The sequence below is a fragment of the Pyrus communis genome, chromosome 10 (assembly GCF_963583255.1).
Source record: "Pyrus communis chromosome 10, drPyrComm1.1, whole genome shotgun sequence".
In the NCBI taxonomy this organism is placed as follows: domain Eukaryota; kingdom Viridiplantae; phylum Streptophyta; class Magnoliopsida; order Rosales; family Rosaceae; genus Pyrus; species Pyrus communis.
The window spans coordinates 9346479-9367084 of record NC_084812.1 but is presented as its reverse complement, the minus strand read 5'-3'; the positions used below and the strand labels follow the sequence as shown (position 1 = coordinate 9367084).

The following is a 20606-nucleotide window of genomic DNA, read 5'->3' as shown; positions in this document are numbered from 1 at the left end:
TTTCATTTTAATCAAGGGTTTGAGGGAAAATCTTATCTCAGACGTCCAATTCTTGAAGCAAAAATTACCCTTGCACCAAAACAGAAACACAAAGGAAAAAAAAGGTGAAAACAAATACAGAAAAAAGAGAGAAAAATAGAAAAACATCTGCAAAATTTCGAAACCCAGATAAGATTCATAGCACTTACTCTGGCAGTGACCCCAAAACCCAAAAAATAGAAAGAAAACAATAGTAAATTCTATTTGTTTTGTTGCTTTGGTCATCTGTCGAGAAAGAAGAGAGTAAAACGAAGCAAAAGCAGCGTGCCACGTTACGAAAACAACCTATAGAAGCGCGCTTCCTCCCCCACAGAAACAACCCACCTCCTCCCGAGTCTCCCTAATCTCCCCCCCCAATATAAAACCCACCATTTTTTTTTCTCTCTCAACAATTTTTCTCTCTCTAAAATATTCACACAAACATAGAATTGGGATTTTAGAAGCTGCCCCAAAAACGCACAACCCAGTTGTTGTCTCAGTCGGTCTTCTTTTTTGACAAAAGGGTAGGGCTTCTTTTTTTCCATGAAATTGTACCCCACACGTCTCTGTTTCTCTAATCTCTTGATATCTATATCTTGGTATTTTATTTGGTATTTTCTAATATTTTTTTTCTTTCATATTTTAGGCCACGGGGACCTGCAACATCTATAAGCCCCCTTTCACTCACTAGCCAAAGATCTGCCAGATTGAGAGAGGGATAGAAAAGATTGTCGCTTTTACCCAAAAACCCATCAACCCATCAACCCAATTCTTTTTCTTAACACAACGACTCAAACTTTCCCCAAAATCTCACCCAAAATCTCACCCAACCCAAATGGGAAAATGGTGATCTTCCTCCCCCTTCTTTAAAGGTAAGCTACATTACTCTCTCTCTCCTCTCTGTAAATTTGGCCATGCCCATCTCTATGTATGTCACATTTTTTTTTTCTTTTGTTTCTTTTTTGCTGACTAATTATATGATTATATCTCACCCCTACCACAAACCTATTACCCTAACCCTCTTGCTCTAACATTTGGACTCCAACTTTTTAACATGGTAGGGTAAATATAAAGGCATGAACTTGAACCATTTCTTGGGATTTTTTTAGCTGTTGTTTTCAAATGGACATGTTTGTGTTATGTTTTTGGTACATAATTTATGTTATGTTTCCTTTTTTTTTTATTGATCTGTACCCATCTGCATGTTCACGATCCGTACATGGGTTGTCCGTTGTGGATTTTTCTAGGGTTTTGCCATCAGAATGTTACCAATCCGTGGTAAATTCCGTGGCTTTTACCAAATTTAAGTTCTGGGTTTAAGTGAATTAGGGTTTGTTCCTCAGAAAGGGGCCAATTTCACATGGTGAGCTTGTTGGTTGGTTGTCAATTATAGTGTGTTGCAGCTTTTTTCTGGGCTGCTTTTTGCAGTTGGATTGTGGGTGTGATTATTTTTTTGTAGAAATTAAGGTATTTTAGATGTGTAGGGCATCGTTGACTGTTGGTTCGATGTCACATGGTTTCTCACTTGAGGAGCACCGTTGCATTGCCCTTTGGGTATATTATATGGATTACTATTTCTTTAGTACATTTTACTGTGTTTTGATGTGTATATTTGTAGAAGTAGAAGGGTTTATGCGTATTTAATGCCAAAGATTTAGTTTTTATTTTTACAACTTCATTTTATTGAATAATTGGATATGTGAAAAGTTGTTCTATGTACCTCTAGAATATGCTTCTGCTGCAAACACATTTGAAGACAACTGGAGCATTTTCGACGGCCGATTCTGTTGCTTTTGTAGAATCATAAATTTATTTGAACTAACACATGAAGTTGCAAAATTGTTATCCTAATTTCCTTCTTTGTGGGGTGAGCTGTTACTGTGAATTTTTTTTGTTCTTAGAAGAAGAATAATAAATATGTTATTTTGCTCAATATAACAAGTAATTTACTGTTCTTGTTTTTGTTTTTGAAATTGAGAACATGGGATTTAGTTTCTGGAAATTGCTTGCTAGTTGAAAGTAAACAACTACCATATAAAAAATGCATGCATATGGAATTAATGTTATTTTCCAAATCGTATTTCTATTTCTATATTTTAGAATTCTGCAATGGTAGGGGGTATAATTTTAGTTTTCATTTTTTTTTTTATAAACAATAACGGACGAGGGGGGATTCAAAAAACAGGACCTCGGGTGTAGGGCTAAATGGCTACAAGCCCCTTGCGGGGGGGGTATTATCGTAGTTTGGTATCTTTTTTATCTATGTGCTATGATCATTGTTTTAAACATTTTTTCTTAGTGATATGAGTTTGTCAGTAATTTGCCTTAGTATCAAAATAAAATTATCTTTAGTTTATTGATTCAATGTCCTTAGTCGTCTATACATGAAATCTTTTGCATGCATTGATATATCTGGAAGTTTATGTAGTTTATAAAATACCATTGAACCGATACGGATTAAGTTAGTCAGTTGCCTAATAATATGGTTCAAACCGAGGGTGTGATTTTGTTTTGCTGTTCTAGCAGTCCTTTGTTATGAATAAATTGAAATGCAAATTTAAACTCCTCAAAGAAGGTGAAATACATATCATGGCACTTGCCATCTAATGGGAATACGAACATTTCTTTCTTCTGTCTTACTGCATCATGTCTCTTCTTAATTTCTTGATTGATCCCATTGACATGATTGACATGGTATTTCTAGCGCTGATATAAAACCATTCATTATGCTATGTTGGTCAGACCAACTAAGGCCATTGTGGATTTTTCAAGATTGGCTTTAGGTTTTTCCTCTGGTCATATTTTTGTAGAGACAAGCCTAAACACATGTATGCACACATGTGCTCATTGTGGCTGTTGCAGCTTTTTATTTTCATCGGTTAATTAGAAGTATATTTTGGATTTTGTTTTCTCAATTTGGTACATCATCGAATATATCCCTGACTCTGTTTGTCAACTGGACCTTTGTTTGAACAGAAAGGTGCGTAGGCAAATAATCAGTGATAGCATACGCATCATATGGCACCAGTATTTTTAGTGTAGGATCATGGAAGTGCTCCCTTGTTCTACCATTCGTGTTGGACAATCTGATTGCCCTCAACAGAGTTCATCAACCCCTTCTGTCTATGACGGCGAATCCAACTGCCTTGAACATGAAAAGAAAGTGCAAGCGGCAGATGACATATTGCCAAATGTGGAAGGACCTCAATTAGGAAGACAAGGTGAAGTTCAAGAGGCAGTTGATGAATTGCATACTTCTGAAGGATGTCAAAATGGAGCTTCAGTTATTGATTGTTGTCAACTGGAGGGTCAAAAGTCATCTAGTGGCTCGCAAGATTTTGATGACGATGACGTAAATGCACAGAATTACAGTGAACCCTGCGTAACCTCTGATAACAGTCATATGATTGTAGACAGCAGGGAAAGTGCTTTGCCAAACAACAGTAGGGAAGGAGAGTCATCTCTGTCAGAGTCTGCATGGCTAGAAAGTGATGAATCTGTGGCACTGTGGGTCAAGGTAACTTTTGTTTCTTACACGTTCAACATTACTTTGTTTTCATAACTTAAAACTTTTTGTTATGCAATTTCTCGGGCCTGATGCATATCAAGTTGGTTAGTCTCATTATCTTTACCCATAGGTTTGGCTGCTCAATTTTTCTTTGTTTTTCTCCTCAGTGTTCAGATTAACATTTTCCAGGATCACATTCTATCAATGCAAGCTTTTGGTTTAGATACTTCAATGTGGCAAAGCGGGAGGTCCTGAGTTCAAATCTTTATTATTGCAATTGTCCAGTAATGGCTTTCTAGAAATGGACAGAGGCCTAATTTCAGCTTTTGGGTCGGGATACTTTTAATTTCTTTTTATGTGATATAATACTTGTGAATAGAAATTGTGAGGATGTATATTTCCTGATACCCTTCCCCATTTTTCCTTTGGTGACTGTAACCAAAACTATAAAGATTGAAACTGGTGGAATAAATTAACATTGCTGATTTCATTTTATTTTGGTACCTCTCTATTTGTCTAAGTATAGTGGAGAGGGAAGTGGCAGACAGGAATACGGTGTGCAAGAGCTGACTGCCCATTATCGACTTTGAGAGCAAAACCAACTCATGATAGGAAAAAATATTTTGTGATATTTTTTCCACACACAAGGAATTATTCTTGGGCAGACACACTGCTTGTTCGTTCCATCGATGAATTTCCACACCCTATTGCATATAAAACGCACAAAGTTGGCTTAAAAGTGGTTAAAGATTTGACCATAGCACGTCGGTTTATTATGCAAAAGTTAGCTGTTGGAATGCTGAATATTGTTGACCAATTTCATACTGAGGTATGCGATTTTAATTGAGATTCTCATGCTCTCTACAAACTTTCGTTTTCCATAGTTGGAGCTACCAACTTATTGTGTCTTTAGTATCCTCTTCTGCTTTGATGTCATTCTCTTAGATATGTCAACTTGTGTAGGCTTTGATAGAGACTGCTCGTGATGTGGCTGTCTGGAAGGAATTTGCTATGGAGGCTTCTCGTTGCAGTGGCTATTCTGATCTTGGAAAGATGCTTCTGAAGCTGCAAAGTGTAAATTGCTACATCTAGTGATACTTGAATTTTTAAAATAGGCAGAAACTGTTTCTTTTGTCTTTTTTTATTTTTTTTTATTTTTTTATTTTTAGTATGAGCTAAGGCATTGTCTGTAATGAAATTTAACTGCTTTTTTTTTTTTTTTTTCCTTCAACGTCGACTATTGATGATGAAAAAAAGACCAATTAATCTTTTAATAAATATATATCAGGTTCTTCTGACTTATTTTGTGAGTCAAATTGTATTTCTTCTTGTAGTTGTCCTTAATCCATAATTTTTGGGAAGAAAATTGATTAGCTTTAAAGTTGGTGTAGAAGGAGCCCCTTGGAAATTGATTTATCATATTTCTGCTGATCTTGTCATCATCACTTTTACAGTTTTACTTGCCAATACTTCAAGCTCGGAAAAGATTTATCTGTTATTCTATGTGCGCACTTGTGTTTGTGTTTTCATGCGTGTGTTTTGCATAGAATGTAAAGTTTTCGTGTTCTTACCACGTTCTATTTATAAGATTAACCTATATTTTCAGACTAAACAAAAATTTAAATCTTTTTATTTATTTTTTTATTTTGAAATTTTGTTCTGCTCTGAAATAAATTACTTATTTATTTTGTATTTTGTTTTTCTTCTGATTAGTTATTAAGAAATGCCATTTTATTTTCCTTTACAGATGATATCACAGACCTACCTAAATTCTGAATGGCTAGAACGTTCATATAACTTTTGGGTGCAGCAGTGTCAGAATGCGAGTAATGCTGCAACCATTGAAGTACTTAAGGAGGTATACGTTATAATTTTTGCTGCTCATTTATGTTCTATGTTCACTGGTTGAACTGTGGTAGTACAGTAGTACAAGTTGTCATGCATTAGATAGCCGTAATTTCAAAGACTAGGTTTCAACCTTATATTGTTTCCTTCCATGTTGTGTTGGTATATATATTGCATGATTTTTCTTAGGAGTATTTTTACCGTTAATTTGTTTCCATTTAACCAGTAAGGCTCCCGGTAATGGAGCTAAAGTAAGTTGCTTCTTTCCTCTTGTTTTAGTTTTTGACCATTCAGTTAAAATTAATTTATGTGCAGTGCATGGTATATATATGCTCGGCAGTTGTTTTCCACTTTTAATTGAGTGGTGGACTGTTTGTGTAAGAAAAGTTGCATAGCTGTTTGTAACTTTGATTTGGAATATGTTACCATTCCATGGAATTTGGGTGTGCTCACTGTAAATGTTGTTATAGCTATTTATTTCATTGTGATAGGGCATGAGTGAAGACCACTCAAACTCACTTCCGGTGCCTCTTACATATCTGTTTGTAACTTTGTTTTGGAATATGTTACCATTCCATGGATTTTGTTTTGAGATAATTTTTACAGTTAAAGTCATTTGATCAAGCTTTTGGCTTTATGTTTCCCTTTCTGGTTCAGGAACTAGTTGACTCTATTCTCTGGAATGAAGTCCAGTCTCTCCAGAATGCACCATTGCAGCCTACATTGGGTTCCGAGTGGAAAACATGGAAGCATGAAGTTATGAAATGGTTTTCAACCTCTCATCCCACATCGAATAGTGTCGACTTTCAACAGCAGACTAGTGATGGTCCCTTAACCCCAAATCTCCAAGTTGGCTGGAAAAGGCCAAAGCTCGAAGTTCGTCGTGCGGAGGCAAATGCTTCCCAGGTGGAATCTAGGGGATCAGATGAATCTATAGCTATTGAAATTGACTCTGAATTCTTTAATAATCGAGACACTTCAAATGCTGCTACATTAGCATCAGAACCCTATAAAAAAGAAGATATGAAAGATATAGCTGCACCAGCAGACACACCTGGGCGAGTTGCTGATAAATGGGATGGAGTATTAGTTGAAGCTGGTAATTCTAAGTTCATCCAAACCAAAGATGTGGAAATGACACCAGCCAATGAAGTTGCTGCCATAAGATCTTCTGAGCCTGGAAGTAAAAATCGACAGTGCATTGCTTATATTGAAGCCAAGGGAAGGCAATGCGTGAGGTGGGCAAATGATGGTGATGTTTACTGTTGTGTACATTTGTCCTCTCGTTTCATGGGAAGCTCTACCAAAGCTGAAGGGTCTCACTCTAGTGATCAACCACTGTGTGAAGGCACAACTGTCCTTGGAACTAGATGTAAGCATCGGTCTTTACAAGGCTCTTCATTTTGTAAGAAGCACAGACCAAAGAATGATATGAAGACCATCTCAAATTTTCCAGAGTATACACTTAAGAGAAAGTTTGAGGAGAACATTTCTAATTTAGAGACTACAAACTGCAGAGAGATGGTATTGGTGGGAGATGTTGAAAGTCCTCTACAGGTAGATCCTGTCTCAATCGGGGCTGGTAATGCCTTCCGTGAAAGAGGGAGCTTATTTGAGAAGTCCGAGTCTCCTGCCAAAGCTTGTAATACAACAGGAGAGCAGCGCTGCATAGGGTCTTGTTTCTGGGATGACAGCAACCCTTGCTTGGAAAGTCCAAAGAGGCATTCATTATATTGCGAAAAGCACCTCCCAAGCTGGCTCAAACGTGCAAGAAATGGTAAGAGTAGGATAATATCAAAAGAAGTTTTTGTAGATCTTTTGAAAGATTGTCACTCAGAGGAGCAAAAGTTTAATTTACATCAAGCGTGTGAGCTCTTTTACAAGCTCTTTAAAAGTATATTATCTTTAAGAAACCCTGTTCCTAAGGATGTGCAATTTCAGTGGGCCCTATCTGAAGCTTTTAATAATCTTGGCGTTGGAGAAGTATTCACAAAGTTGGTTTGCTCTGAAAAGGAGAGACTTAGAAGGATTTGGGGCTTTAATGATGATGAAGATGCACATGTTGCTTCTTCTGCCATGGAAGAACAAGCTCTGTTGCAATGGACTGGGGATGACAACGAACAAGCTATTAGGTGCAAAGTTTGCTCGCAGGAGTTTTCAGATGACCAAGCACTTGGAACTCACTGGATGGGCAATCATAAAAAGGAAGCACAATGGCTGTTTAGAGGTTATGCATGTGCTATCTGCCTGGATTGTTTTACTAATAAGAAAGTCTTGGAAACTCATGTTCAGGAGAGACATTGTGTGCAATTTGTTGAACAATGCATGCTTTTCCAGTGTATTCCTTGTGGAAGCCACTTTGGGAATACAGACGAGTTATGGTTGCATGTGCTTGCAATTCATCGTGATAATTTCAGGCTCCCAAAAGCTCCTCAGCCTGTCCTGTCTGCTGGTGATGTTTCTCCAAGGAAGTTTGAGTTATGCAATTCAGCTTCTGTGAAGAATAACACTGAGAATGTAAGCGGTCAACGAAAGTTTGTTTGCAGGTTTTGTGGGTTGAAGTTTGATTTACTTCCTGATCTTGGTCGTCACCATCAAGCTGTTCACATGGGACCAAGTTTAGCCAGTTCTCTGCCTTCAAAGAAGGGGATACGTTATTATGCTTATAGATTAAAATCTGGAAGACTTAGTCGTCCTAGATTGAGAAAAAATTTGGCAGCAGCATCATATAGGATCAGGAATAGGGCAAATGCTACAATCAAGAAACGTATTCAAGCATCAAAGTCACTTGGTACCGGAGGAATAAATGTACAGCATCATGCAACTGAGGCAGCAAGTCTGTCTAGATTAGGGGACTCACATTGTGCAGCAGTAGCAAGAATTCTGTTTTCTGAGATGCAGAAAACAAAATGTAGGCCGAGTAACCTAGACATTTTATCTGTTGCTCGCTCTGCTTGCTGCAAGATCAGTCTCAAAGCCATGCTGGAGGGACAATATGGAGTCCTGCCAGAAAGTTTGTATCTAAGGGCAGCCAAGCTCTGCAGTGAGTATAATCTTCGGGTAGATTGGCATCAAGATGGCTTTATTTGCCCTAAGGGATGCAAAGAATTCAAGGAATGCTTTGTGTCTCCGGTGATGCCTCTTCCAATTGGTACTGTGGGGCATAGATCTCCACCTTCATCAGATCCTCGTGACGATAAGTGGGAGGTGGATGAGAGCCACTATCTTATTGATGCACATCACTTGAGCCAAAGATCCTTCCAGAAGGCTCTTGTCTTGTGTGATGATATAAGCTTTGGACAGGAATTGGTCCCGGTGGTTTGTGTAGCAGATGAAGACCAATTGGATTCTTATCCTGCCCTTGCAGGTGGTTCTAATGACCAAAATGCTGGTCATTCCTTGCCTTGGGAGAGCTTTACCTATATTATGAAGCCCTTGCTTCATCAATCCCCGGGACTCGATAGAGAGGTTTACTTTTTGTACTTTTCAATCTTTGATCTAATATCTTTCAGTCACTGATTTTATCAGCATTGCATGTATGCCACATGTTTAAATATGCATCTGGACCACCATAATTGTAGTAAAGGTGCAAATAAAAGGAAGACTTTGACCAAAACTTTGGATGCAATGAGCCAGTAATATGAAAAAGAACCGCAATGACGACATTTAGTTAGATGCCATCTGACCGGAATAACGATTTTCTTTAAAAAGACTAGATCTTGCATTGGTGCCATGTGAAAAAAATGGGGAGAATGAGATTTATTAATCATGACCCTCATTAGTACAGGAAACTAAATGCATAACGAAATAACTTAATTTTGAATACTAGATTACACCCCTAAACAAACCTGGAACCAAATATTCGAGCTGACTAGGATCCTAGTTACAATATATTTTTGTTCTCTAATAGTATGCATTGACTATGACTTCATGATGAATACGTTGCAGTATTTTCTTTTTCCAATTTTTGTTGGCATTTAACATGTTTTTTTGGTGTATTTCATTGCAGAGTTTGCAATTGGGGTGTGCATGCCCGCGTTCTACATGCTGTCCTGAAACATGTGATCATGTATACCTTTTTGATAATGACTATGATGATGCAAAAGACATCTACGGGAAATCCATGCGTGGCAGATTCCCATATGATGAGAGAGGTCGAATTATCTTGGAGGTAATGCTAATCAAAATCTACCACTAACCACCAGTCTCATCTCCTCTAATTTCAGTACATGTTGAAGTGTTGACCCCTGATCACATATGATGGTGGTATGCTCTCCATTGTTGGAAGTCTTTAACTTCTTTTTCATTTTACTTGATGGCCATTTATACCCTGGAAAGCATAAATATGCCGTGTTGTTGATTGTGTCGCAGACAAGCACATAAAAATGCATTACTTGGATTTGGTGGTTTTTATAAACACGGGATCTTTTCTATATTGAAGATTGTTTTTTCTGTCTTAACCGTTTGCTAGAGAGAAAAAGAGCCTGAGATAGTTCCCGCATAGATCGTCGTATTCTCTCTCAATCTATATGCATGTATACATAGATATATTCTGGATTTGAATGTGGCACAGGTTCTTGGAGGGTGGTGCCATTCCACTGCCCTCACAGTCTTTATTTAAAAAAGCAAGAAGGGATTCATATCATGCTCGACTTTCACATAATTTTCATTATCCTATTTTTAATTGGTGGGAACATAAGGTTGACTTATTGCTCTTTTGAAATCTTGCAGGAAGGGTACCTCGTTTATGAATGCAATCAGATGTGCAGCTGCAATAGATCTTGTCCTAATAGGGTTTTGCAGAATGGAGTAAGAGTGAAACTGGAAGTCTTCAAAACAGATAAAAAGGTAGTTTATTTTTCTTTCCTTATTTTTTCCTCCCTAAGCTAAAAAGGATAGGTAACTGAAAAGTTAAATGTCAGTTTTTGATGATTTTCAAGAGTCGTATTGACTTCAGTACCCAATTGCAGGGATGGGGAGTCAGGGCAGGTGAAGCAATTCTCCGCGGCACATTTGTTTGCGAGTACATTGGCGAGGTTTTAGATGAGCATGAAGCAAATGAGAGGCACGACAGGTTTCGGTTTAGTTCTGATAGATACACCTATTGTTCTACTCTACTTTTTAGTTTTCGTGCCATATTTTGAATGGTCCATTACGAATGATCAGGTATGGAAAAGATGGTTACGGCTACTTATATGAAATTGATGCTCATGTTAATGATATGAGTAGATTGGTCGAAGGACAGGCCCATCATGTAATTGACTCAACTAATTATGGAAATGTTTCAAAATTCATCAATCATAGGTAATGAAAGACATTGCTGAATTATCTTTTATCCATATATTTTTATTTGTTTCTCGGGCAATGTGAGTGCCTTGTGATATACTTGACATATGCTATTCTTTTGTAGCTGCTCGCCTAATCTTGTGAATCACCAAGTTCTTGTGGAAAGCATGGATAGTTTGCGTGCACATATTGGTCTCTATGCGAATCAAGATGTAAGCACTCTCATTTCTTCTCGTAGAATGATTTTATTTGTGCATGACGCATTAGTAATTATCTCAGAAATTAAGATTGAGAGTGTTGTGATGGTTACATGGTCAGTTGCTAAGTTATCCTTGCTATTGGTATACTCAACGGTCAATTGACGATGGCATTTGATGTACAATTGATGACGGCTCTCTGCAACTGATATGCATTACTGTGCTTAAAGTGACTACTGTTATTCTTGATAATTCTACTGTATGTGAGCAGATAGCGTTGGGGGAAGAAATAACATATGACTATCGATATAAACATCTTCCTGGAGAAGGACATCCATGCCATTGTGGAGCTTCCATGTGCCGGGGGCGACTCTATTAAGCCTTGAATGAGAATAATCTCCTGCAATCTCTGCATACACTTGCCCGCGCTTCAATAATGAAAAGGCAGTTCGTGAAAATAGAATAATCTCCGCGTCTCCCAGTGGTGAGTTCTTAGTCATTGCCGTTTATGATCCAACCGTTGATAATAAAACGGATCTTGGATCCAGCTGAAAGTAAAATCGACTGAGTTGTAACAGTGACACAAGGGTTTATTCAGCTTTGGATCTGCTGCTAATTGCAATACATTGTATGATCTTTTCCGCAGGTAGATTTTACCAATGTTTGTTCTTTAGTGATTCGTTGAAGAATTGAGGATGACAAACTTCATCGTTTCCCTTTGTTTCAGTTTTCTTTTTCACTTTCTCTGCCCTGTAGCAGCTTTGGATTAGCTAACTGTGGATGGATTTTCTTTTTTATGGTAGAAGTTATTGGTTTTGTAGTGATGGAATGCTTAAACGGTCAATTCTTATATATTTCCTATTTGTTGAAATTATTTTTTCTCAACGATCCCAGCTTCTTCGATTATACTTTCTCCCAGAGTTCTTGGTTCTTTTACTGCAGTTTTCAGACTGTATTGTTCTCATGCGATAACATATAAGAATATGATTTGGCGTAAGAGCGAGAGATGCAAATTTGAGATGTAAAAATTACGTTTACATTTCGCTTCTGTTAGCTAGCGCTGCAGTTGTGATGTTTTTGACTTGTTTAGGATTGCTTTTTTTCTTTTTCTTAGCGCTTTTACTCCAAGTGCTATTATATATACAAATTGAATTTTTTGTTAAAAATCCTAGTGCTTCCTGAAGAAGCATATGTGCATCAGTGCATGTGTTTTTCTTGACGGTTAGAAGCAATCCCAAACAGACCCTTAAACATCGATGCCAATGAAGTGGAAAATCATTTTAACTGTTTAATTATGCATTCAGTTACATGTTCAGAATCTGCCATGGTTATCGCTTTTGCTAAAGAAAACAGGCAAAAACATGGCATTGGCTGCTTGTTCTTTTCCTGAACAGACAAAAAAAAGGACAAAATCACCAACAAAGATTCCATGTAGTTTCATGCTTTAATGCATTGTTTCTGTGTATGGTATCACATCTTCATTTCAACCTTCTAGGACCACAAAGAAGACAAGGGGGAGTCCAAAGCTACTGAATCCCACCAAAACTGCTATTCCTGTTTAAATTACAAATCCACCAAACCAACCACCACGTGTGGTTTCCGGTTTCCCCCCCCAAAAAAAAAAAAAAAAAAAAAAAGAACTCATGATCAAGCAATTCGTCCCATAAGCTTTGAAGTCATGCTGAAGCCCTCTAATTAATAAAGATCTCAGCTCTTGGCCATGTAAGTTCAGATATTTTTTTCAGTAAATTCTACCATACACATGCCCGATGCATTGGACGATTAAATTTATATGGCTGAATTTTGACGGTTTTAATCTAGTCATTCAAACACCGATGCATCTCATTCACAATATATTATAGAAAAGTGCTTCTTTTTTTTTTTTTTCTTTTTTTTTAATCACCAACACTAGGGAACTTAAGATACATTATGCTCTGTTTGTTAACCTTTCCATCGTCAGCAGCATGCATGCAGCTGGACCTTTTCCCTCATTAGGTATTAGGTATAAGACTTTCATCTCACACAAATTAGCTTTAGTTGTTAATTGGTTAATTTACAGCTCGACACCGATCAAATTCAAACCCACCACATGATTAGCCATATTCCATGGTGGGCTCAGCTTACAGCAAGGCCATCTTCCATGGAATTTCTTTTGGTACCACCATTGATCATGAAAACGTGCGCTCACTTTCTTCCATTTTCGCATTATTTGTAAACTCCCCTGATCCTCGCCAAGCAGAGAGCTTTGGGTTGCACCGTTTTTTTTTTTTTTTTTACTCTAGCATTGCATGCATGATATCTATATATACAACACACACACACACACACAACATATATGCTAGAATGCACAGTTGACAACACACTCCATAGCTTTTTGTTTTTGATAATTACAAAAACCTAAAAGAAATAAAAAGGGTCAAAATTAAGTCAAAAGATTTTCAATTGTTGTTTGCATATTTGTGGGGGCTCCTTGTCAAATATTTCTTATGTGAATATGTGCCACTTGATTGTGATTCTTATGATGATCTATATCCCACTCTTTTTGTAAAGTAAATAGCAACAACATAAAAGCAAAGAACAAAAGTAAACTAGGTACATTGTTATGGAACATAAAGAAGAAAAGGAAATTCCCATGGGGCACCTTTGAATTATGGTCCTTCATTTCCCTAAACATGTACTAAAAATGGGCCACCACTAGTTTTAATAAAGAATAAAATTAGGTTTTATTTTAAATTTGCAAATCAATTCATCTATGCGAGATTGCAACGAGTTTGTAGCTAAATTGTTAAAAAGTTTCATTTCATGTACTAGAGAAAAACTTACATACAATATGTTTGTTCTCTAGCTTGGTGTCTTGATTCAATAATGAAATGTTATATAGAGATAAACATAACATACATTTTAGTCAATCAAGACGCACAATGAGAGTGAACTTATTTTATAAAGTCCTTTCTTTTGCACTAATGCCCTGAGTTAGATTCTCCCTTTCATAATATTGTTTGTAACAAAGAAAACAAAAGCTATTAGTGAGAGACAATGTGGTTCGAAAGAGAAATGCTAAAGATATTCTTTCAAAGCAAGTCCATCGGAAGACAATCTCCTAGGCCATTGGGTAATCCAATCCCCCAATCTCTCAAAAAGTGCTCCAGCCCTACCCGATTAATTGGGTTCCAGGGGAGCCCGACACACAACCCAGGCCCAAATTGCCCGACCCATTGATTGGGGGGAATGACGTCAGGTTGTCGCTAGCCACATTATTATATTTTTTTTTCGCTTCAGGCATGTGTGGTTCACGCGCAACTTCAGACACATGCGTCAGCCACATTATTAATTTTTTTTTTTGGATTTGCACAATGTTTTCTACCTACGGTCCAGATTTTTCTAGCAAAAATAAAATAAAAATAAAAAGAAAAAGAAAAAGAAAAATTTGAAACAATATAATTTTACTTTTGGGCCACATGGCACAATATGGGCTATTGGAGTACAAAATAAGGTAATCCAACGGTCCACTTTAATTAGGTTGATAAAAATGATTAAAAATACAGAAAAATAATTCTATGGCGTTACTGGGCAATTTACAAAAATTGTACTTTAGGATAATAACATGCACTTGAACAGTTACTGTAACTAAAGACAATTACTATGCGGTTGGGGCATTGGGTTGCCTATAGGTATAGCCCATAGTGTATTCTAGGGGTGGAGTACCTCTCAAAGTGGGACTCCTTCATGTACCCTCTGATACATAACAGTTTAACATCAATTATTGTGTCAATATTATAAAATATTATGTCAAAAACATAAAATGACAGAAAATTCATGGAGAGTCTCACTTTTGAGGAAGTCTCCTGAACATTTCTCGAAATCTTTATTATGGGTTATGTGTTGGCAACTTGGAATATGGAATTGGTTTCAGAATCTGATTTTATAGGCAACCTATTTTGTACTTCAAGCTATCGTATTATTGTTGCAAATGTATAAATAAACCTTGAGTTTGTATTGGAATTCTCTTTTCGGAATTAATTATATATTTATTAAACTTGGCTTTCCGAGGTTTCGTAAGTCAATTATTGACTAGTGTCATGTGGGACGGTTCAATTTACATCAACTTAAAACCTCGTTATGGGAATCTCTTTTTATTTGATTTCGTTTCTTTTTTATATGATACATATTTCATTCTATATTTTCTTTAAAATCACTAAACTCTTTTTATATTACAAACGATTTTTATACTAAAAAGTCATCTAAACTATAGTAATGTAGATGATTCAAATTTGAGTAAATGTTGAGCCATTTGTACGAATAAAAGAATACATAAAGTTAAACATAAAAACATAAAAAGTTGAAAATTGTCATTAAAATTGTTAGTTTGGAAATTTTTCGTAAAATAAATCGTAAATAAAATAGTAATCAAACAAACTCAACTAAACTCAAGTCATCAGTCACTGAACTTTCATTTTTTATGTAACATTTGGCAAACATGTGCTCTTTTTAGGAAAGAGATTTTCTCCGGATCCCTTCCATCAAGTCTTCCCCATCAAGCAATCTGAATTCTTAAAATTTAATTCAACAATTATAAACAATGATCCACTTTATAAGTTATAATAATTTTAATTGTTGAATTAAATGTTAAGGGTTTGAATTGTTTAATGCGTAAGACTTGGTGGAAGGGACCTAGTACCCTCTTTTCACCTTTAGTCAAAGATCAATTTGGCAGATACAAATTTCAAAGATCCACTTCAGTCTTTGGATCAATGTACACATCAACTCAACAAGAAAGCGATGCTCCTGACCTGACAAAGAAATATATTCACATTAATAACTTTTGTAATAAGAATATTATTTTATTTAACATAAGAGAAATTGTTATAGGTATTTCATAAGTTCAAAAAGCCTAGAAAATCTAGCAACGTTCCACTTCCAACAAAGCCAGCACAAGGAACAATATTGAACAGAGAAAAAGTTGCAGCCAAAAAAATGAAGAACACAGAAAAGAGTAATAGAAAAATGATGAGAGACAAGTGTAAGGCATGCCTGTTTGGTTACTGAGAAAGTATTTTCTAGATAGAGGAGAGAGAGAGAGAGAGAGAGAGAGAGAGAGAACATCTGCATCTGCATTTGCAGCAGAGAGATAATCATCATCAAAAGTATAGCCTGTTGAAGTATAAAAACACAACCCATGAACCATCAATCTCTGCAGGTTTCTACTTTTCTTCTTTTTCTTTTTGTTTTTCTTTCTATTATATTTTTTTATTCCTTTTGGGTTGTGGGCTTTCTTAGCTTTACTAATTAAAGGCTCTCTATTACTAATCATTCCTCCCTGCAAATATCTGTTCACTGGTTCCCTTGATGCTTGACATCGAGAGCCTCCCATTCAATCACTTTAAAAATAAATATTCAGAGGGCTCTCAGATTAACCAGTTCTTGGTGAGTTCTCTCTTTTGGGTTTCAAATTCTTTTCAAATTGGGGGAAAAAAATCCATCTTTATTCTATTTTGTTAATTGTTTGTGGGTTTCTGTGTTGGATTTGATCTGTGGTTTCTGTGCTTTTGAATCCGTTTAGTGCCTTCAAACTTTGTTCTTACTTTTCTGCTGTTTAATTCTTAAAAAGATTGCATCTTTTGTTTTTTTTTTCCAGAGAAATCGCTGGCTGGGTCGGTTCAGTTTTCACTGAAATGCAATTCTTGCTGTGGAGTAAGTGATTTCTCAGTTTAGGGTTCTTAGAATCAACCTCGAAGTCTCACCTTTGTACCTCTCATGCTTGTGAGTTTACATTGTATTTAGACCCTTTTGAAGAGGAAGAGAGTTTTGGTTCCAAAACTTTGTATTGGGGATTTACAGCAATGTGCTAACTGTAATTGCTGTAAGTTCTTGTGAAATATGGCTGAAATTAGACTTAAGAGGGTAGAACAAGGCCAAGTCAAGATTAGAAATGTCCCAATTGCCGTGACGCCGGAAGGTTTTTGGTGCTGCCCTTCTCCTGTTGTGTTTCAAAAGAACCTAAAAGCTCACAATTCCATGCACAAACCCAAGCCCTCATCACCACCACCACCACCACCCAAGGAAGCAGCTCACAGAAAACAAACCCCACTGAGTGAGAAAGAGCTAGCCTTTATCCCGTCGAGATCAGCGAGTATTTCTGATGGTCTACGGGGTGTTGGTCCTGAGGCGCCGGATGCGCCGGTGGTTAGTGCATCTATGGTTCCGGAGAGAGTGCCCAGGCCCAAAGTTGAAAATTTGCCTAGGAAGGTAGCAATTGAGTTTGGTGAACCTGGAACTAGTGATATGAAGGTGGTTTTACTTGGAAAGCAGGGATTTTGCGTGAAGTTGAGCGTTCACAAGAATGTTCTGGTTGAGCATAGCAACTTTTTTGCTGATAAACTTTCTGAACAACAGCCTGGTTCAACTTGTCTTAACATGGAAGATTGTGATGATGTTGAAATATATGTTGAAACCGTTGGATTGATGTATTGCAAAGACATGAGGCAACGGCTGATGAAACAAAGTGTCTCGCGTGTACTCCGCATTCTAAAGGTAATACGGTGAACTGTGTAATGCATGATTTATCTCACTTCTGTGGATTGCAAAATTGCTGTTTTTATTGTTGGTTATGCGTTAATGCCAAGATACAAAACCAATTACCTCAGTCTTTCTGCTACTGCTCTTCATTATTTTGATATATTTTGCGTTGGTTATACTTTTCATACTCTTATGTGTATTACTTTTAGGAGCTCCAGCCGTCGGGTGGAATCACCAAATCCCTCCTGTTTCGGATATATACTTGTTACAAATTTTCATGTCACTTATAATATTAATTAATACAGAGTGTATATGACGGACATGGAGTTGATATAAGCTTTATTGCACTGTACTGTGGCTTATCATTTAATCATATTGTAGAAATCTTTCTCCCTTTTATTAAGAGAAATATCCATGCACGAGAATTGTTTTTTAAACATGTTTAGACAGAATAAAGGTGCTTCATCCCTGCACAGTGGTGATTCGGTAGGTTTTGTAAGTGGCCTTTGCAAACTGTTTGGTTATATCGAATCTAAAATGTGGTTCGTCACTATCGTGTGATATTTTTTTAGCTTAGGATTTTGGCATCTTCCATTTCAGCACCCTATATCCATTTTGAGATGCAGATTGATTGTTTTATCTGAATGGCCCTTCTTAATCATATGTGATTAGCTAGAAAGTTTGGCTTCGTTAAGTTCATCGATAGGGATCAAATTGCTCCATGTTTTGGAGCGTTCATTAAGTTCATTTAGCCAATGGCCGCTGATACTAATAGGGTTTTTTTTTGACATCAGATTTGATTGTTGTTAAGATGGTTCGAAAAGTGGGTAAATGAACTCTTATAATGCAAAGAAGTAGAATCGTTTAGATTATCATATACCGTCATTCGGTAGGTTTTGTACATCTCTCGTCAGCTTACCTGTATTTTCATTTTTCATCTTGCCTCCTTATATACCATCTATATGTCATAATTTAATCTGAAATACACCGAAACCTAACCTGAATCTTAATGGCACCTTCTTTCAGATTGCAGAACTACTTGGCTTCAACTCGTGCATGCAGTCATGTTTAGAGTACTTGGAAGCAGTCCCGTGGGTTGGGGACGAGGAAGAAGAAAAAGTTGTCTCGTCAGTCTTGCGACTCCAAAGTGAGGGTATTGGGGTCACTCCTGTACTGAAACGAGTCTCGTCCGACGTTTCTAAACCCCAAAAGGACACACTTTCCCACATAATTGGACTCGTTCTTGCAAGCAATGAGGAGAGAGGCAGGCGTGAAATGAAATCCGTAGTGCTCAAGCTCCTTAAGGAGAACAACAGTGCCTCAAGCTCTCAAGGTTCAGCTAACGTCTGCAATGAAACACTGTATAACTCGTGCAGAAGCTGTGTGAACTTGCTGTTGTCCCTATTCAAGCACGCTGCAGAGCCAGAGTCTTCTGATAAACCTGTCGACAACAAAGAACCTGTGGTGAAGCAAATAGCTTTGGCAGCTGATAACCTCTCATGGTTGCTTGAGATTTTGGCTGACAAGCAAGCCGCAGACGAATTTGCAGTAATGTGGGCTAGCCAGCAAGAATTGGCAGCCTTACATACGAAGCTTCCTATTGTGTCTCGTTACCATGTTAGCTGTATCACAGCAAGGCTGTTTGTTGGCATTGGTAGAGGGGAGCTGCTGCCATCTAAGGATACCCGTCTGCTGTTGTTACAAACCTGGCTGCAGCCATTGATTGACGACTACAACTGGCTGCAACATGGGTGCCGGTCATTTGACAGAAAGGTTGTTGAAGAAGGAATTGGTAGGACAATCCTCACTCTGCCTCTAGAGGACCAGCAAAGTATTATGCTTTCTTGGTTGGGAAGTTTTCTCAAGGCTGGCGACAGCTGCCCGAATCTTCAGAGGGCGTTCGAAGTGTGGTGGAGGAGAACTTTCGTTAGACCATACATGGAAGGACAAGGTAGTTCCGCCCAGTAAGATAGCTCATTGACCTCACAGTAGACGTAAAGACTACAGAAATACCGTAACCAGTGGGAGTAATGTTTGTAAAATTAGTGGTGTGCTCCATAGTATGTGGAAGAACAGAAGAAGGCTTGGAATATTTCTCATTTTCTGAAGGCTAACATGACATATTTATGTGTGAAGTCAAAAGAGTGAAGTACTGGAGGATTTTTGAGAAATTCCTGGAAGTGAACTGCTTTATGTGATGTAAGAAACTGCTTTTGTATTGGTGATGTGATGTGGGTTGATTGTTTCATGTGGAAATTGTTGAAAGATAAGAGTTAGTTGGACTTGTTGCCTCATGTGATCATGTATAATGTACCAAGTTTAATATTATCAAGGGCTTTAGATTATTTATAAATTTCAAGGTCGGTGATATTAAACCAATTGGTACTTTGTATGATCAAACCGCTTATTCTTCATTTCATTTTTAGAGGGAAGAACTATTTTTCGGGGATATGGTCGAACGGTTGATAGCTTCACTCTTGAAAACTGGTATAGTTCGAAACAAAGAACTATCGAGGGTTCTGTTCATAAAATTTGTGAACAATATCAATTGATTCGTAAATTTGGCCCATGAACTAAAGAATTTGTGAGTATTGGTTCCTTGAACTTATCACAATGTAGAGCAATAGTTTTTTGAAATAACACCCTTAAGCTAACTCCAACTCATCGCCTAAAACCTATAAAAAGCTAGATTTAGGCCAAGATTAGTGGTGGAGCCCCCACTCACATGGGTGTATCTCCCACTTGTCTGCCAATAATATTGAGCCCAACGACTCTTTTGGTTGATCAACAGCTCACATTCAAATGGGCTGTTGGTTATCTAACTGTTTACATTTAATTTAGTTAATATTTTTGTTTTATATTTATAAATTTATTGAATCCAACTATTAAAAGAATTATTAAAAATTATTTAACTCAAAATTCACCCAAAAAATCTATAAATACCTATATATTTGTTGAAACATCCACACAAAACTCACTTTTTTTCTACAATTCTTCCAATTTTTCATTCTACCATCTTCCATAACCATGTTTGCTCATGTGTCTTGGGTTTATACATCTCTATCATGTGTTTCATATTCTTCTAGTGTTTCATGAGTTTAATGTGTCGGTTTAGTAATTTTTCAATGTTTATCGGAATTTAAATATTTTTAGGTTAAAATATTCATTAAATTAATTTAGGATATAGTCTACATAATTTTTTTTTTAAAAGTTAATTTAAAAAAAAATTAGCCTAA

At 37.0% G+C, this 20606-nt stretch overlaps 2 protein-coding genes across 5 annotated transcripts; both read left to right on the top strand.

The window, feature by feature from the left end:
* Nucleotides 1-257: 257 nt before the first annotated feature.
* On the top strand, nt 258-11725 carry LOC137748174 (histone-lysine N-methyltransferase SUVR5-like). 3 transcript variants are annotated; one of them, XR_011069996.1, is made up of 14 exons: nt 259-542; nt 665-890; nt 2995-3535; nt 4053-4355; nt 4490-4600; nt 5274-5384; nt 6029-8839; nt 9381-9542; nt 10103-10219; nt 10342-10445; nt 10538-10675; nt 10782-10869; nt 11126-11338; nt 11501-11725. XR_011069996.1 is itself a non-coding variant. In XM_068488280.1 (13 exons), exons 3-13 carry the CDS (start codon nt 3065-3067, stop codon nt 11231-11233), a joined length of 4524 nt encoding a protein of 1507 aa, XP_068344381.1. In that variant the 5' UTR covers nt 258-542; nt 665-890; nt 2995-3064; the 3' UTR covers nt 11234-11725. The 3 variants fall into 3 exon arrangements, 2 of the variants coding, with proteins under 2 accessions (XP_068344381.1, XP_068344382.1); XM_068488280.1 differs by having other exon boundaries at nt 258-542; nt 11126-11725; XM_068488281.1 differs by having other exon boundaries at nt 10342-10436; nt 11126-11725.
* Nucleotides 11726-15753: 4028 nt separating this feature from the next.
* Nucleotides 15754-19744, top strand: LOC137747377 (BTB/POZ domain-containing protein At3g50780-like). 2 transcript variants are annotated; one of them, XM_068487476.1, is made up of 3 exons: nt 15754-16051; nt 16490-17385; nt 18397-19744. In XM_068487476.1, exons 2-3 carry the CDS (start codon nt 16732-16734, stop codon nt 19336-19338), a joined length of 1596 nt encoding a protein of 531 aa, XP_068343577.1. In that variant the 5' UTR covers nt 15754-16051; nt 16490-16731; the 3' UTR covers nt 19339-19744. The 2 variants fall into 2 exon arrangements, with proteins under 2 accessions (XP_068343577.1, XP_068343579.1); XM_068487478.1 differs by lacking the exon at nt 15754-16051 and adding an exon at nt 16060-16278.
* Nucleotides 19745-20606: the final 862 nt, after the last annotated feature.

Excerpts from the sequence above, each read along its gene's own strand:
- LOC137747377 (XM_068487476.1), top strand. The coding sequence starts at position 16,732 with ATGGCTGAAATTAGACTTAAGAGGGTAGAACAAGGCCAAGTCAAGATT. Across the intron at positions 17,386-18,396 it reads GTGTACTCCGCATTCTAAAG|ATTGCAGAACTACTTGGCTT; the intron begins GTAATACGGTGA and ends ACCTTCTTTCAG.
- LOC137748174 (XM_068488280.1), top strand. The coding sequence starts at position 3,065 with ATGGAAGTGCTCCCTTGTTCTACCATTCGTGTTGGACAATCTGATTGC. Across the intron at positions 10,220-10,341 it reads TCTTCAAAACAGATAAAAAG|GGATGGGGAGTCAGGGCAGG; the intron begins GTAGTTTATTTT and ends ACCCAATTGCAG. Across the intron at positions 10,446-10,537 it reads GCAAATGAGAGGCACGACAG|GTATGGAAAAGATGGTTACG; the intron begins GTTTCGGTTTAG and ends ACGAATGATCAG.